The sequence below is a fragment of the Letharia lupina genome, assembly GCF_014066315.1.
Source record: "Letharia lupina isolate WasteWater1 chromosome Unknown contig_21, whole genome shotgun sequence".
Classification (NCBI taxonomy): domain Eukaryota; kingdom Fungi; phylum Ascomycota; class Lecanoromycetes; order Lecanorales; family Parmeliaceae; genus Letharia; species Letharia lupina.
In genome coordinates, this window is record NW_023502990.1 from 1,373,201 (window position 1) to 1,389,277 (window position 16,077).

Here is a 16,077-nt window from a genome sequence, read left to right on the forward strand (position 1 = left end):
GCGGCTCTGGCTGAATTTAGAGGTACGAGTAGGCGTAACGACTAACGAAAGGGCGGAGTGTGGTGTTAAGAAAAGTAGAAAGATTCAATACTGAAACTTGTTGACCCGTATTTCCAAGCTCCTCAGCCCGGGATACTATTACTCTAGCGTGTGCACAAAGGTCTGCAGTTCTTGGCGCTGGAATTTCCTACCCCTTTATCTTCTGTTGCGACTCATCTCAACTACAACAAACAATGAGACAAAATTCGCATCATAGCTTCAGTCATGATCATGAAACAGAAAGATGTTCGATTCATTAGATTTGATAATGAATTGCGGATCACGAAAGCTATTATTTGTTGAAATATCTACACTTGTATCATGGAAAAAAAAGTCAAGATATTTGCGCGATTGTCATTTTCATGTTTCACTTTATTTCAATTGCAAAAATTTGAGAAACTACCGACAGGCATGTGATGCACCAAGACGAATATTGCTACGAATTATAGATTCGGTTAATGCTAGCAGAAAGCTCGCACATCTGATTATCGAATTGCTACCGCCAAAAAAGTGGCGCGCCTTTTAAATACCATCTAGATGTGTACAAACTTCACCGGTAGCTTGCCCGACTTTGTCGGAGTCAAAAAGCCGCCTTGCTGCTCTATTGCTCCACCGTCCCCATCGACCATGATGGTCCCAAAAGATATAAAAGTAGCAGCCACTACCGCTTTGATTTCGGCAACCGCATCAAACTCTCCGTCAGCAATGCAGGTTCTCGGTAAAGTGTCTCCTGGAATAGGAGTAAACAACCCGCAGGAGAGGGACTGGTACATACGCAAAGTAGCGAAATGCTGTCCTAAACAGCCTCTTCCTCCACCACCAAATTGCCACATCCATCTTCTCATCTCTTTTCCCATTTTTCACCAGCCTCGAGCAACCGATCAGGTCGCCACTCGCCCGGTGCCGTGCGCACGATAGGTCCATGCTTCTTGTGGGCCCTGTCCACAGCTTCGTTCGCTTGATGATAGTACCTCTGCCAAAGAATCCACGCTGGAGTGAGAGCCGCAGAGGGATGTGCTTGAGGAATGGCAGCGAGTGGACTGATGAAAAGAGGATGAATGATCCACTTGTAGACAGCGTAGCAGAATATCAAGAGTACTGCGAGGTGCCACATATGCGCATTGTCGAACATTGCCATGATTATAAACACGCAGAAATCGAGAAAGTCTCATGGTAGGGATACCAAAGAAGAAGGTCTTTAGAAGATGAAAAGATTGCAGCTTTCTACCTCCATTCAACGCAAATATCTGTCTAGAATAAGTGTAAATCTATAGGAAGTACACTCGCGTCCGAACATCTCCTCGTTCAGATCATGATGCAACTAATACAGGGACATTCCCAGGATACAGAGCTTGGAAAGCGTATGAAGGGCACTAGAGTCAAAGATCTGTCTTTCTCCTATGGGCCACAGACGAGGGTACGTGCCAGGGACCAATCAGCAGCGAGCGCATGAGGGCAAAACTGGGGACGGGAGCCAATGCAGAGACCGTTGCATGAAACCTCGAACACTGTACAAGATCTCATAGTGCGGCGATGGTCTGACTCCTCAATCCAGGCGTTGCCAGTGCATCGTGCTATGACTTGAAATGTCCGTAGTGGTCTATATGCCGCGGAAATTGCTGTCAAAAGACCCACGTTACCAACGACTTGAGTAAACCAGATTGTGCACAAAAGCTTCTTTCGGGGGACAAAAGTACGTGCAGACATGTTATCGAGGTACCACAGTCGCTCCCAAAGCGTAGGTAGGTACTTGAAATGATGAGACTTGAGCTGTCAAAAGTAGGAGAAAATGCTCTCGGCTAAAAGTTTTGGTAGCTGTTCTAGGCTCAGACGAGTTTTGGCGTGTTTCCCCACAATCTCTTCCCCGCATGGCGTACCGCATCCGGCTAGCTGCCCCTCGCCGCCCTCCGCTTCCTGCTACCCTCCACTGTCTTGCAAGCTGTTCAATGAGAAGCCTGAATATTTTCTTCACTGGGCAATCAAAACTCTTGGAACCTAGGGAAACATTCCTATGAAGCGATGGCGACAGTTCTAGTGTTGTTGTGCACATGAAACTCCCTTCGGAGCGGGTGGGTGGGAAAACAGTGGATAAAATAAAAACCCGCTACACCATTGTACCAGGCCAATAGGAATCGAACCTATTTTATAGAGCCGTTCTGAAATTTACCGATCAATAATACCGTTAGGCCGACTCCGCATTTCAGGTGCTAAAAACGACAAGTGAGAAGGCCTCGTAAAGCGGCGCTGAGACCGTGTCAAATCGGACGCCTTCTCACCTGCACACAAAGTACTTTATCCGCGTCTCCCAGCTCTCCCCCGCACCTCCGATCTTTGACTGGGCCGGCTCTACTTTCTGACCTGCATTCTCTCAGCCGCCATGCAGGTGAAATGCTCGACTCAGATAAGATCCCCGGACAATCATAATGGCTCGTTCACCTCAGTCTCCGGGCGATGTCAATGGCGACGGGACCGGATCCAAGGGCAAGGGCAAAGAGGTCCGCAAGTATGGCTTCGCCTGCGCCAATTGCAGGAAACGGAAGGCCAAATGTGACGGTGGAATACCCAGCTGTGAGAGGTGTCTCTCCAACGGCGAGACATGTTACTTCAACAAGTGCGGGCCTCTTACCGCTTGCGCTTGCAACACTGACCTGGCGCCTTATAGAGTACCCTCCGTTACCTACTCTCTGGCTCTGCAAGCCCGCGTCGATACCTGCGAATCGCTTCTGAAATGCCTACATATCGCAAGTGAGGAGGAGCGGTCCCGTTTGTTGGAGGAACACTTCTCTGGTAGTGGAGACAGGAGTGGTAATGGGAAAAGGAAAAGAGTTGGCAATACAGAGGACCGACAGGATAGAAGCGCCACGACGGAAGTCTCCTCTTCAGAAAATGAACTCACTGAGATACTGAATGAAACCTCGGTGGACGAAGATGGCCGCATTTGCTTCTACGGAACGACCAGTTCTTTCCACCTGCAACCGGACAAGGTCCTGCGCTCACAGATTGGCGAGCGACCAGACACGGTACGTACATGAGTAAACTGCCCGTTGCGCACCCTGCCAATTGTGCCATATCCTTGGGATTCTAGCACTAAGAAGGAGATGCTGATCAGAACGTCTACGTAGGATCTAGTACTCTCGAACGACATCGCACCCTGGGAGCGTACATTCCAGTGGCAGAACAACCTCAGCTTGGGTATGTATACTGTGGAGCTGTCCCTTTCCATTGGTTTCGTTAGACTGGAGCCGGGAGATGCTTTTGGGAATAAGACATGTTGTATGCCACACCATCGCTCTCGGCTCAGGTCTTTGTACTAGATTTTTGGTTTCGAAGGGAGTTACTGAGCTGAAAATTGATTAGATACGCCCAGTCCATCCCTCAGTACCAGCGCTCAAACCGACATCGGGATGTACTTGAACTCAGATGTCGACTCTCAGCTGTGCAACGAGCTGTTGGAAACATACTGGTGCTGGCCTCATCACCTACATCTAGTACTATGCCGGAAGATCTTTATGCGGGATTTGACGAGCTCAGGACCTTACGTGACCCCCTTCTTACTCAACGCCGTCCTCGCACAAGCCGCGCGCTACTCAGATCGCCCTGAAGCTTCCAAGTTGGGTCAAACCTTTGCTCAGCGAACTTTAGATACACTGGCAGTAGAGGTAGATAAAGGAAGCTCTATTCCTACTATACAAGGCCTCTTGATATTTTCTGCGCGGGAATGCGCTTGTGGTCGGACGTCGCAAGGCTGGCTTTACTCAGGAATGGCTTTCCGTATGATGCGAGACATGGGAATTCATATACCACCAAGAAAGCTCAGTCACTTGGGAGGCCATTTCTCCCCAGCAGAGCTTGCCTTGAGACAACAGGTGTTCTGGAGCTGCTATACTTGGGATAAGACCATGAGTCTATGCCTGGGACGTGCTCCGGCAATGCACGATATCATCCCACCGCCAACTAACGATATCTTATTAGACGGCGAAGAAGCAGAAAATGAGGCTTGGCGGCCGAGATTTGCAACACTATCGGCATTAGAAGTAGGTGTGACGCAAAAGGCGAGGTCGAACAGTCGATTTGTCGCCTACTGTCAGCTATGCGTGATCATTGATGAGGTGCTGGCGACCCTTTACAGCAAGCCACACTCTGCGCAGAACCATCTACAGGGCTTTCTTGACAGGTCAATCGAGAAACTCGAAAGCTGGGCGCGAGAGCTATCAACGAATCTTTACGTGCGAGAAGATTCACGATCTGTATCGTGTCCACCTCTGCATATCCTTCTGCTGAATCTCTTGTATCATGCTACCATCATACTGCTATGTCGCCCTTACCGTTCCAAACAGCAACGCGCCCGAAAAATGGCTACGACGGCCGCAGAAATGATCGATAGGCTGTTCATGCTCCACATTCGCCGTTTCGGCTTCCGAGTCATTACATATCTTGAAAGCTATACTATGTTCGTGGCTAGTACTATCAACATTCTAGATTTGAAAGAGGGCGTAGACGAAGAAGGAGCAGGTGCCCGGCTCGCTTTGAGCCTAGAGATTCTTCGAAACGCCACGAGTACTCCGTCTAATGCCAGGTGCGTCGAAATTATCGAACAGCTACTCCGTCAAGAGGAAAAGCCGAAGGACGACGATCGCCTCGTACAGACTCCGGAGCGGCCAGTACCCTCCAATGCAGAACAAATACAGGAGCAGAATCAGAGCAGACGCCGTTCGAGTGCCCGTGGTTCAACACAGACACCTGTTCCACAATTTGGGTTCGATCCCCAAGCGCCTGGCCCTTCACAAGGTGTTGACGAGTATGCATACATGAATCTGGGCGGGGAATTCCCGCAACTGTACGACCAAACAAGTTTCATACCTACAACAAATTCTCTGCTGTCATCGGATTCCCAAGTGGAAACCCCTATGCGGTGGCTAGCAGACAACGTGGGGACAAATCCTAGGCCGGAGTTGTGGATGATGATGGATATGGACTTTGCAAAGGACTACAACAATCCGCCTTTCCAATACCACAGATGACACAATATTCACATCTATTTGGTTTGATCACCTCTCCATGGATCACTTCAACTTGGATCATATTGCGCATCGTGCATGGATGACGTCAAGTCCGGTGCCACGTCCGCGGCCGTCCGAAGCAGCGGCGAGTTCCCGGATAAAGTCACACAGACTTCAACCCCCTCTCCAACGTGATTCATTGGAACGTCCTACACATCAAACGACCTCCAAAGATGCCTGTCTATCACATTGGTATGCGTGCTGGGAGCATGAGTTCCTATGACTGACTAAACAGCAGTCTTGTTCAAGCTCAAGTCCGGAGTAAATAAGGAGCAACTCGACAATTTCGCGGCCACGGCAAGATCGATGGTTGGCAAGATACCTGGTACTCTACATGCTGCTTCTACGATCACGATCAGGGCGCTTGCTGATAGTGACAGGTCTTCTGGATTTCCAGGTGGGGCCTGGGCTTGCGGTGACCGCCCACAGAGCTAAGGGCTACGACATGGGTCTCGTCGCTACCTTGGAAAAGGTCGAAGATGTCACCTCCTACGGCTTGCACCCTGCACACCAAGAGTATCAAACTCCCTGTCTCGCTTTATCATTCCATCTGACCATCGCAGGACGCACAGACTCAGAGAAGACTTATGCGATGAGACTCTGGCATTCGATTTCGAGTTCTCAGGATAGTCAATCATGTTCATCATATACAAGCCACCACCTAGCTCACTTGTATCAATCTTCTCATCGCGTTCGATACGAAGCTACTAGATCACCCAGCGTTTGTGTAGTACCCACATTACCTGGGAAAACGATATACGGGACGTCAGGCCACTTCGGACTTCCAGTGGGCTCACTTCGCCACAGCGGTACACCAGTCGCTGCTTGGCCGACCACTCTTGCCTTCTTCATGCCCAGTCCTTCTGTTGCAATGTCGCTGCTCGTGATACCGCCCTAAATCGACCGTGTTAGCGGGCTAGTGCCCAGAGCGTGGAATCGCATACCTTGGCTATGACGTATTTCGGTCTAACAGAGATAGCCTTGACGATGTTCACCAGCACACTTGTGACAATACTTCCCAACAACAAACTTTCCTTCCCATCATCGTTCGTGATCAACTTCCTACTCGTGCTCACTACCGCATCCATCCCCTTCTCCAAGACCTGGTCGACCGTCCGTGCTGTCCAGTTGATCAAATCCCAATGATCTTGGTTTGAGTCATTCTGACCCAGCAGTTGAGCGACATCAAGCTCGAGATGTACGATGTGTGAGTTGCAGTGCTCGAGCAGGTATTCTCGTTGAGCTGTTGTGCGGGGAATGTAAGATCCGATTACAGTGAGGCCGCCAGGTGCGCTGTCTGTTTCTGGCTTCGTGGGCCCAAACAGTTTCTCTGGTGAAACTGGGGCTATCTTCGCTATCCCTAGGCGCGTTGAGACGAAGCTGGCACCTGTCCTGTACAGCAATCGAACGCCGGGTGCCAAACCTATCCCTGCGACAAACACTTCCATATCGGATGAAGTGAAAGTGTTCGGAATTATGATAGGCGGTTTCCCATCTTCAGTGCGTTTGATGGCCTTCAAGCGGGCAGATATCTTCTCTGGGGCTCCTTCTTCCCTTAGTTCTTCCACGCTAATGCTCATAACCTCAGGCACGTCTTTCCACTCGTACTTCTCTTCGATCCAGTCCTTCAGATTACTCGACTTGAACCCGAATCCCTTGTCAGCAGCAGAAGGAGTGTCACCGACGGGGACGAGTGTAACACCATCGTGGGCGTCGAGTGCGTAGTGCACGTCATTCATCGTTACTCGTCCGCCCTCAAAGAACGATGGCGCTAGGACCCATGCATCGAAGGGGCCAAAGAGGGAAGAGGTTAGATCGTTTTCGAGGGGAAAGTGGCCGCGGAGGGTGGAGTCGGAGCGGAGAACAATCTCGATTCCCGTGTCTGTTTCTCTTGCGGCAGATTGCACATTCTCGAGGAGTTTCGTGAGGAGTGTTTTTGCCTGAAGAACCCCCCAGAATCAGAACAACATTCATCATGGAATATATAAGCACGTGTCTCAATTTTGACCGACTTACTTCATTGTGATGATAAGCACGAGTATTGGTCAAGATAAAGAAACCGGACTCTTTTGTCTTGAATTGGTCTATCAGGACATCCTTTTCAAACGTCGTAAGAACAGTAATATCGTGCACGGTCTGTGTTCCCGTAGGGTCATCATCAAGCACTACTAGGGTTCCACGGTTTTTGAGAGACGGTTTGGCGATGTCGCCAGTCGCTGGGTTGGGCAGGGATGACTCTGCATCTTTGTAAGAGATGCGAGTATAACTTGTCGGATCTGGCATGTTTGTGAGTAGCTGAATGGCTTTGGGTACACAGTGCTTCTTTTTCGAAGGTTCTCCATATCTACTCTGACTTGCTTGAATGATTTGGACATCTCAACCGACCCCTCTCAAAGCGGAAGCGGATCCTCGGTATGACGGCAACTCCCCGCGGAAAGCCTCCAGACAAGCCATTTCCTATAACTGTTTATCTGCACCGAAGAGATATGTCTCAATATTTCCGCAATGGCTGATTCGAAAGAACTCAAAGACCCTATCAATGTTGGCAAGTTGAAGTCTCTATACTCCTCGCACGAACATTCTGGCTTAAACACCGCACTCCGCAACGGACTCGAAGCCTTCGCTGCTTCAACCAGATCCGGTTTTACAGTCAGTACCGGTCCAAATATTCTTCCTGCTTCTGGCTTACGAAATCTACTACGTCCAGCAAGACGATGTGGGGAATGTCTACATAACCCGCCCGGGGACCGACCCTTCAGTTTGCGCAATAGCACTGACGTTCCCTCTGGACTCGTCGTCTTCTTCCCCGCACGACACCTTCTCCGGCGCTCTCCACACCTTCCTCGAGCTGCTACACACAACTACGGGGTGTGATGTCTCCTTGCTAGGCTGGTCGTCGTTAGGGAACAGCACGGTCGGTCGGGACGTTTGGGAAGAAGGGCTGTCTGTGCATGAGGCTTATGAGGAATTCCCTGAACTGAAAGCGTTCGATGGACGGGGTGATGTCTCGGCGTTCGGCTGCTCGGCGTTGCTGGAGTTGATCGAGGTCGACGGTGCTGCGCTGGTGGTACGAGGAGATGCGTTGCTTGCTGAGAAAGCTCGCGGATACCTGCCGGCTCATGGGTCCGTTGCGGTTGCGGGTGAGGGACCTAATTCTTCGCGGTGTCCGGTGGTGAGCATATGTGGGGATGGGGCGATTGGTGTTGGGAAAAAGGTGGTGATAGATTATAGCGAGTATGTTGCGAAGCTGTTTGAGAACTTTGATTAGAAAATATGAAACCCCCTGAATCCTGGTGTCAACAAAAAGACCCCACCAACCGACCCCACAGCCCCGCAGTGATGTGCAGCGGGGCTTATTGGCGGCTCTAGGCTAGATTAAAAAGGGGCTAGTGCGACTGACAGTCCTTTCCCTCAATTCTACTCACTCCGTCATATCAACAGTTGCCTCCAACAACGGTCGGCAAGATGCCGCGCATACAGCCATGGCTTTATTGTGGAGCGAGTGGGAGCCTGAAATATACCGGCACTATCTTCGAGCTCTCACTGTCACTGTCACTGTCACTGTCAACGAATAATTCGGCAGGCATCAACAAGCATCAACAACAGCAGCAATGGCATCCTCGATCAATTCATACGGTAGTCTGAAAGCCCACCATGGCCACATCTACTATGAGCAGGAAGGCAACAAGTCTGGCCATTCAGTCTTGTTCATCCATGGTCTAGGGGGCACCACCAACACATACCAACCCCTGGTCTCATCTCTGCAAGACTTCAATCTTGTCCGCTTCGACTGGGCTGGTCATGGCAGGAGTACGCTACCGCAGAAGACCAGCATTGACTCTTACATTGAGGATGCCGAAGGTATACCAACCGGGAACCCGACCTGGCATGTGTAACGCTGACGAACAACAGCCATAATCAACCACTTTTCGCTCAAAGACATCACCGTGGTCGGGCACTCCCTCGGTTGCCTCGTCGCCCTCACTTTAGCCGCCAAACAGCCCTCTCTCGTGTCCAAACTCGTCCTCTATGGCCCCATAAAAGCCCCCCCGCAGCCGGGAAGAGATGGAGCAAAAGGCCGTGCGGAGAGCGTCCGCAAAGGCGGCATGGCAGCCGTTGCGGATACAGTCGTTGGGAACGCTTTCGCTGCACAAACATTGAAAGAGCGCCCGGAGATTGTGTCGTTTGGGAGGGAGTTGCTGAGCAGGCAGAATGCGGAGGGGTATGCACTGGCGTGTCTGAGCTTGGCCGAGAGTCGAGATCCCGAGTGGGGTGCGATTAAGGCGAAGACGACGATTGTGAGTGGGAGTGAGGACAAGGTCTCTACTCCTGCACTGTGCAAAGCTATCGCGGAAGAGTTGGGGCACACAAAGGTGAATTTGGTTACGTTTGAGGGGGTCGCGCATTGGCATACGCTGGAGAATGCCAAGGAGAGCGCGGAGGTATTGAGAAAAGCTGTCTCGTCATAGAGTGACGGCTTTGGCATAGAGAAATGACAACACTTCCGTCTTCTATTCTACTATTGTCTTACGAGACCAAAGAATCTCGTCTTAAGCCTTGTGTGCCAGTCACTTTCGTCCTCGCCTGTTGTGGCTGTTGAGATTTCCTCAAGATGTTGTCTTTAGCATCTAAGAGTATTAAGATCTCAAAGGGTTTCCTCCTGATAGCGGTAGGCTGACGTATGGAACATATGATTAAGCGCTTGGGACGGTAAGGACGGAAATGATCCAGACGAGTAAGGTATTGATATTGCTAATTCTATCTCAGTAGCCAAATTTGCGCCTCAACTCCATGCGTCCCAGTTGTCCCTTTTAAGGCACTGCATCCGTAGGTCTGTCTCCATTGACAAGTTCCTCCGATGCTATGCCGTTAGCTTGATGTGCAACCTCTTTCTTCCCAGCAACCCTCACACCAGCGCCAGGATGTGGTACCTCTCCGTCAGCATGACCATTCGTCTGAGCCGGCTGCGAGATGGAGAAGTCTTCGCCCTTGAAAGGAGGAAGTCCGGCCGTCACTCGCATACCAGCTGAACAAGCACTCCAATCCAGACCGTCGCCTCCAATGGCTTTTGCAGTGGTCAGATGATTCCACGCTTGATCAATGATGGGCGTGGGCGTGGAAGTCTCGGCTCCGAGCCGTCGGATAAATGCTGCGTCTTTCATTCCGCCGTCGAGTTTGAAGCCGGTCTTGCCGGAGAAGGTACCGTCGCGGATCTTCTTGCCATAATTGACCCATGCGGCTGCGGGAAACCATTGCTCTGTTCTCTGTCAGCAGGAGGAAATGCAACTGATGAAGGAAAACGTACGGATGAAGTCATAGAAAATGCCAGCGTCAAAGCCCGTCTTCTCAGCCAAGGTAAAGCTTTCACTGAGCAGCTCTATGGTCCCAAGGATACAATTGTTCCCCAGGATCTTCATCAGCGCTCCTTTCGATGAGTCATCTCCACAGTCTAGGACGGCTTTCCCTATCGTTGGGACCAGGTACGGCTTCACTGTCTCTCTCGCCGAAGAATCTCCGGACACAACCACGAGCAGTCCAGCCGACTTTGCAGCCGCGGGCGGGCCGAAGACAGGACACGAGAGGAAATGCGCCCCTTTGCTCGAAGCTTCCGATTGCAACGCTGTCGAGGCCGTAGGGAAAAGGGTCGAATGATCGACAAAGATAGTCCCTCTCACGTTCGCTGCTTGGAAGAATTGCCGGTAGACTGAAAAGGCGACTTCGTCATTGGCGAGGCAGGTATGTACGATATCGCATTGATCGGCGACTTCTTCCAATGAGGAAACGATCTCGCAATGTGCTTCTTGGGCCAGGTACTCGATCTTGCTTCTCGTTCGATTCCAAATCCTAACCCGCGGGAGGGCGTTTTGTTGTGCGTATGTTGCGAGGTTGAATGCCATCTGAGATCCCATGTTTCCGAGGCCCACAAAACCGAAGGTTTTTGATCTTGAATCTGGCGCCATGGTTCGAGGGTTGGCTACAGCAAGGAGTGAAAGGTCTGTGAAGCGAATTCGGCTTGTCAAGGCTCTGGGTTTTGATGAGGTTGCTTTCTTATAAATTATTTCTACAGCAACGCTGTTGAAAAACCAACAAACGAGAGCGACTTGTAAGATAGCGAGAAAAAGAAACCGAAAAGATACATTCGCGGATCTGGACCTCGCAAGCCATCGGTACGGCCCGTTTGTAACGGCATCTCTCCGCCAAATGTTAACACTTGGTCACGTGTGATGTCTAGGGTTTTCAACCAAATTCTGGAGCCCCGCAGCTTGGATCGTCTCCACCCCGCAAAAGAGAAAAGATACATGCAGAGTCGGAGTCTTACCGCGTTGATTTCGGAAGACTCTTCCCAATGTGAGTGGCGATATTGAAGAATATAATGCAACCAACAGGCATTGCCTTAGCGACCCTGACCTGACGAGGCACCTACTGCACCTACTGCTTACCGTCGACTCCGACTTCACCTTCGCCAACCGCTCACTGCCTTCTGTCCAAGATGCCTATCCCCAACGGTTTACCAACTCCAGGCGATCCACTTGGGAAGCCATTACCTGCCGATGTCTCGATAAACAACCACCACCCAAACGACCCCGACAAGATTCTTTTCAAAAATGTGCAAATCCTAGATTCAACAGGCCGAAAACCCTACCTCGGTGATGTCCTGATCGAAGGCACATCCATCAAAGAAGTCGGCAAAGTCACCGCCGACCTAGATGTGGAGACCACAGTCATCGATGGCCAAGGCCGGAAAACCTTAATGTCTGGCCTTTGCGACTCACACACCCACTTATCATGGAACAATTCGCCGACACTCGACGGCCTGACCAACCTCCCGATCGAAGAACATGTCCTCCACACCGCCAACTCCGCAAAGATGTACCTCGACTGTGGCTACACCATGTGTTTCGGCGCAGCAGCCGCACAGCCTCGTCTCGACGTCGTCACCAAAGCCGCCATCAAATCCGGCATGATCCCCGGCCCCCGCATGCTGGCAAACGGCCAAGAGATCTCAACGACCGGCGGTGCCATTGTCCCATCCGTAACACGCTATGCAGACGGCGTGGACGAAATGCGCAAGGCTGTGCGCTATTTCTGCTCTTTGGGCGTCGATAACATCAAACTCAGCATGACGGGCGATGAGATCCACGAGACGATGCGAAGCGAAGAGACCTACTTCACGCTGGAAGAGACCAAAGCGGCAGTCGACGAAGCTCACATGCGCGGGAAACGCGTTTGCGCCCACGCGAGGAGTAACGATTCCGTCAAGCTGTGCGCCAGGGCGGGCGTGGACGTCATCTACCATGCCAGTTTCGCCGACGCGGAAGCCATAGACATGCTCGAGGCCATCAAGGACAGGGTCTACATCTCCCCCGCGATCAACTTCCCCTACACCAGCTGCACGGGCGAAGCCATCCCGTACGGCCTGACGCCCGACATGGCCGTCAAGAAGGGCCTGAAGCGCGAGGTCGAGACGGCGGCCAAGGCCATGCGGGAGATGCACCGGCGCGGCATCCGCGTCCTGCCCGGCGGCGACTACGGCTTCGCCTGGGCCCCGCACGGCACCTACGCGCGCGACCTGGCCCATTTCGTCAACATGTTCGGCCACACGCCCATGGAGAGCATCCTCGCCGCCACCGCCCTCGGCGGCGAGATCATGGGCCACCCGGACGTCCTGGGCAAGGTCCTCCCGGGCTACTACGCCGACGTCATCCTCGTCGACGGCAACCCGTTGCAGGACATTTCCCTCTTCCAGGACACGAAGAACATCCACGCCATCGTCATCAATGGCCACTTGCACAAGGATAGCACCAAAGGCGCCTTCATTCCCAGAGGGTCGGATCATCTGCCCATGAGGGTCGTCCCGGAGGGTGAGTCGGTCATTCCGGTCCGGTCGAAGGGAAAGCCGAAGAGGGCGGAGAGCCCGGCCGCGACGACGAACGGTGAGGGGGCGCATGGGACGAATGGGTCGGTGGAGGGGAATGACAGTGTGGGTTTCTTCAAGGATGGAGCGGCCGACGATGGGGGCCCGCGGCAGGGGCAGAATGGGGAGAGGAGTGGGGTCAGCGCTGAGGTTGTCAAGGGCATGTGAGTCGCGTATAGTGGGCTGGTTCTGCTGTTCGTGGCTTGGATCGCGTGTCTTGAGGGGTTGAAAAGGGGGTGTGGGTGGAGTAAGTTGGAGGGAGCATTTGTTCGAGTGTATCATCAGTGGAACCAAAATCAATCAACACAACGGGATTCAGATGTGAGAGATCACTAGCTTCTTACTTTTTTTCGTGCATTTTCTGGGGGTCTGGCACCTTTTTCTCTTTTTCTTTTTCTCTTTTGGGGAATTGACTACTGCTCAGGCAGATTTTCAATTTGCGTTCCTCGATCTGCTGTTTGCGCAGTTGACACGTTGGCAACAGCACGCAAATACCGAAGGGTCAGGGCAACTGGCCAGGTGTGCGGCGCAAAGGTATGTTTGAGATGTTTGAGCTCATTGATCTTTTTCTGCGCGACGAGCATCGATATACTATATTAGAGGTGCATGATTTTTGCAATGGAATCTTCTGCAAGCTTGGTTGGTTTGATGTTATATCGAACTCGGCTAGGAGTATTTATCTACACAATTCATTGTTGGAGAGCTGTCACTTGTTCCCCACAAGAAAGAGTACCAAATGTGGCATTGAGAGAATAGACAGGACGGATTTTCCGACATATGATATGATTCGATACGGGATTCGAGAAAATCACAAGCATCAATAGAACGCCCTGCTCGACCGATCAGCTCCTCTCCGTAGCAACGACATCCAAATGTTGACCAATAGGATTAGCAAGCCAAAACTCGTCCAACTCCATGCTCGCATCATCAACCTCATGCGCAAACTCCAGGTCAAAGCGGTGGAAGAGCGCCGCAAGTATCACTCTCAATTCCATGTAAGCAAGCCATATGCCAATGCACTTCCGAGGTCCATCTGCTCCAAAGGGGATGTAGAGCTTACGCATCTCGGGCGTTTCATCCTGCCATCGTTCGGGAAGGAATTCATCAGGGTTCGGGAAAACGGCTGGGTCACGATGGCAGCTGTAGGCTTGGGCGGAGACAATGGAACCTCCTGAGAGCTTGTGGCCGTTGATGTTGGTGCCTTCGGGTGGAACATATCTGGGTGTCGAGCCCGGTACTGCTGTGTCGATGCGTAGGCCTTCCTTGATGACGCAGTTGAAGTAGGTTAGGCCTTCCAGTTTCGAGTGCATAGGAACCTCATCACGCGGTAGGCCAGTCAATACCTCGTCCAACTCTTTGCGGAGCCGGGCCAGGATTGCTGGGCTCTTCATGATACGCCAAACGATCCAGGTCAATGATGAAGAGGTAGTGTGAGAGCCAGCGAGGATGAAGCCCGCAGCTTCGGTGTTCAAGGCATCGACCGATAGAGGCCTTCCCTCTTCATCGCGTGCATCTAGCATCTTCTGCAGCAGATCTTTGCGGCGCTTCTTCTCCGGGTTCTCCACATAGTCTCGGACCAACTTCGCGCCTCGGTCCATTGCACGCACACTGCAAGCCTCTGCGTCCCGAACAAATTTCAATGGGGCCCAAGCAGCGTACTTGTTCAGCCAACCGAAATGCCACCGAACGGGCTCAATCTGCAATGACCCATAGAGATCCTTGATGTATGCGTTGCTGGCGCCATCTTGAAGCATGTTGAATGTCGAACCAAACGAGAGGTCGCATATGATGTCCATGGATAGATAATGCCACCAATCATACAAATTGCTGACTCTCCCCGTTTTACCTTCGTCGGCTACGAAGTCCATGCAATTTTTGACTTGCTTCGCAATTACTGGCTCGTACTCGGTGATGGTTGACATGGAGAATAGATGCGAAAGCTCGCGTCGTCTTCTTGCATGCTGCTTCCGATCGGACATGGTGAAGAGCTCTGGAACTCCGCGTAGTTGATAGGTGTAGAATTCGGTCTTGATGTAGGCTGAATTGACGCCATAAATGGGGACGATTGCCTGTGGATCGCAGGTTGAGACTTCGTTCGGCGCGATTCGGACCCAGGGACCGTATTTGAGGTGCAGCTCATGAATCGTTTTGGCGCGAACACCTTTTACGGTCTTCCAAACGAGCCACCATTTTGTGTAGACGGCATACCATGGGCCTGGAATTTCTTTCAGTGGGGACAGAAAGCGCGGGTGCAATGCCCAGTAGATGGTGTAAAGTAGCAGTCCAATAGCAAAGAAATGCATTGATCCTACGTCGTCAAGCAAAGCCATGCTGGGACAGTTCAGGAATTCAGGGTGAAGAGGGTTGCTCGCTGCTGAAGGTTCAGCATTGAGACACCCAAACTCGAAGGGCAGTCTAGAGTCCTTCGACCGTGATCCCAAAAAAATGCGGGTCAAAGCGTCTCTCAATACTCCAATTGGGACATGTTGATCTCACGCCTGGAACGGTGACATGCCATGGCCTTACGGAGACAACATCCTTTTGCCCTTTTGCCCTTTTGCCCTTTGGATCTTCAGGTTCGCAACTTGTCCCATCGCCCGCTACTATCCGATAACCGCCCGGAGGCAACAAATGCGATTTCTACCACTATTATCTTTTTAATTACTATATAATCTATACTCAATAATTTAGATCTATTCTATAGACTCTATTTAATTCTTTTTATTATAAAATTATTTTATATAATTTTCTTTATAATATAAAGAGACTTTATATATAGCGTATTTTTCTTTAATCTTTAATAATCTCTTATTATTATTACTAATTTCTCTATTAAAATATTTCTTCTAAATATTAAAATAATATATAAAATATTATTAAATAGTATTTAAATCTTATTAATTATAATTATTTTATAATAATTTTAATAGAATAATAATCGAAGTAAGAGGTAATTAAAATCAAATATTTTCTCTATTTTTTTTAATTAATTCTATTATTATTAGTTTAAAATATTTTTAATACGTTTAATAAAATATTTTTATTAATTTATAAAGTTTAAAG

At 50.6% G+C, this 16,077-nt stretch overlaps 7 protein-coding genes across 7 annotated transcripts; 4 read left to right on the forward strand and 3 right to left on the reverse strand.

Moving 5' to 3' along the window:
• Positions 1 to 2,462: 2,462 nt before the first annotated feature.
• HO133_005608 (uncharacterized protein) lies at positions 2,463 to 5,060 on the forward strand (the record flags this gene model as incomplete). Its single annotated transcript, XM_037296517.1, has 4 exons — positions 2,463 to 2,650; positions 2,702 to 3,059; positions 3,162 to 3,231; positions 3,397 to 5,060. 4 exons carry the CDS (start codon positions 2,463 to 2,465, stop codon positions 5,058 to 5,060), a joined length of 2,280 nt encoding a protein of 759 aa, XP_037148499.1.
• Positions 5,061 to 5,783: 723 nt separating this feature from the next.
• On the reverse strand, positions 5,784 to 7,382 carry HO133_005609 (uncharacterized protein; the record flags this gene model as incomplete). The annotated part of the gene is made up of 3 exons (XM_037296518.1): positions 5,784 to 5,993; positions 6,044 to 7,039; positions 7,116 to 7,382. The coding sequence occupies 3 exons, from the start codon at positions 7,380 to 7,382 to the stop codon at positions 5,784 to 5,786; spliced, it is 1,473 nt and encodes a 490-aa protein (XP_037148500.1).
• Positions 7,383 to 7,604: 222 nt separating this feature from the next.
• HO133_005610 (uncharacterized protein) lies at positions 7,605 to 8,367 on the forward strand (the record flags this gene model as incomplete). Its single annotated transcript, XM_037296519.1, has 2 exons — positions 7,605 to 7,748; positions 7,807 to 8,367. 2 exons carry the CDS (start codon positions 7,605 to 7,607, stop codon positions 8,365 to 8,367), a joined length of 705 nt encoding a protein of 234 aa, XP_037148501.1.
• A 343-nt stretch (positions 8,368 to 8,710) lies between these two features.
• HO133_005611 (uncharacterized protein) lies at positions 8,711 to 9,568 on the forward strand (the record flags this gene model as incomplete). The annotated part of the gene is made up of 2 exons (XM_037296520.1): positions 8,711 to 8,960; positions 9,012 to 9,568. The coding sequence occupies 2 exons, from the start codon at positions 8,711 to 8,713 to the stop codon at positions 9,566 to 9,568; spliced, it is 807 nt and encodes a 268-aa protein (XP_037148502.1).
• A 342-nt stretch (positions 9,569 to 9,910) lies between these two features.
• HO133_005612 (uncharacterized protein) lies at positions 9,911 to 11,059 on the reverse strand (the record flags this gene model as incomplete). Its single annotated transcript, XM_037296521.1, has 2 exons — positions 9,911 to 10,356; positions 10,405 to 11,059. 2 exons carry the CDS (start codon positions 11,057 to 11,059, stop codon positions 9,911 to 9,913), a joined length of 1,101 nt encoding a protein of 366 aa, XP_037148503.1.
• Positions 11,060 to 11,589: 530 nt separating this feature from the next.
• HO133_005613 (uncharacterized protein) lies at positions 11,590 to 13,182 on the forward strand (the record flags this gene model as incomplete). The annotated part of the gene is made up of 1 exon (XM_037296522.1): positions 11,590 to 13,182. One exon carries the CDS (start codon positions 11,590 to 11,592, stop codon positions 13,180 to 13,182), a length of 1,593 nt encoding a protein of 530 aa, XP_037148504.1.
• A 674-nt stretch (positions 13,183 to 13,856) lies between these two features.
• Positions 13,857 to 15,344, reverse strand: HO133_005614 (uncharacterized protein; the record flags this gene model as incomplete). Its single annotated transcript, XM_037296523.1, has 1 exon — positions 13,857 to 15,344. The coding sequence occupies one exon, from the start codon at positions 15,342 to 15,344 to the stop codon at positions 13,857 to 13,859; it is 1,488 nt and encodes a 495-aa protein (XP_037148505.1).
• Between the last annotated feature and the right edge of the window lie 733 nt (positions 15,345 to 16,077).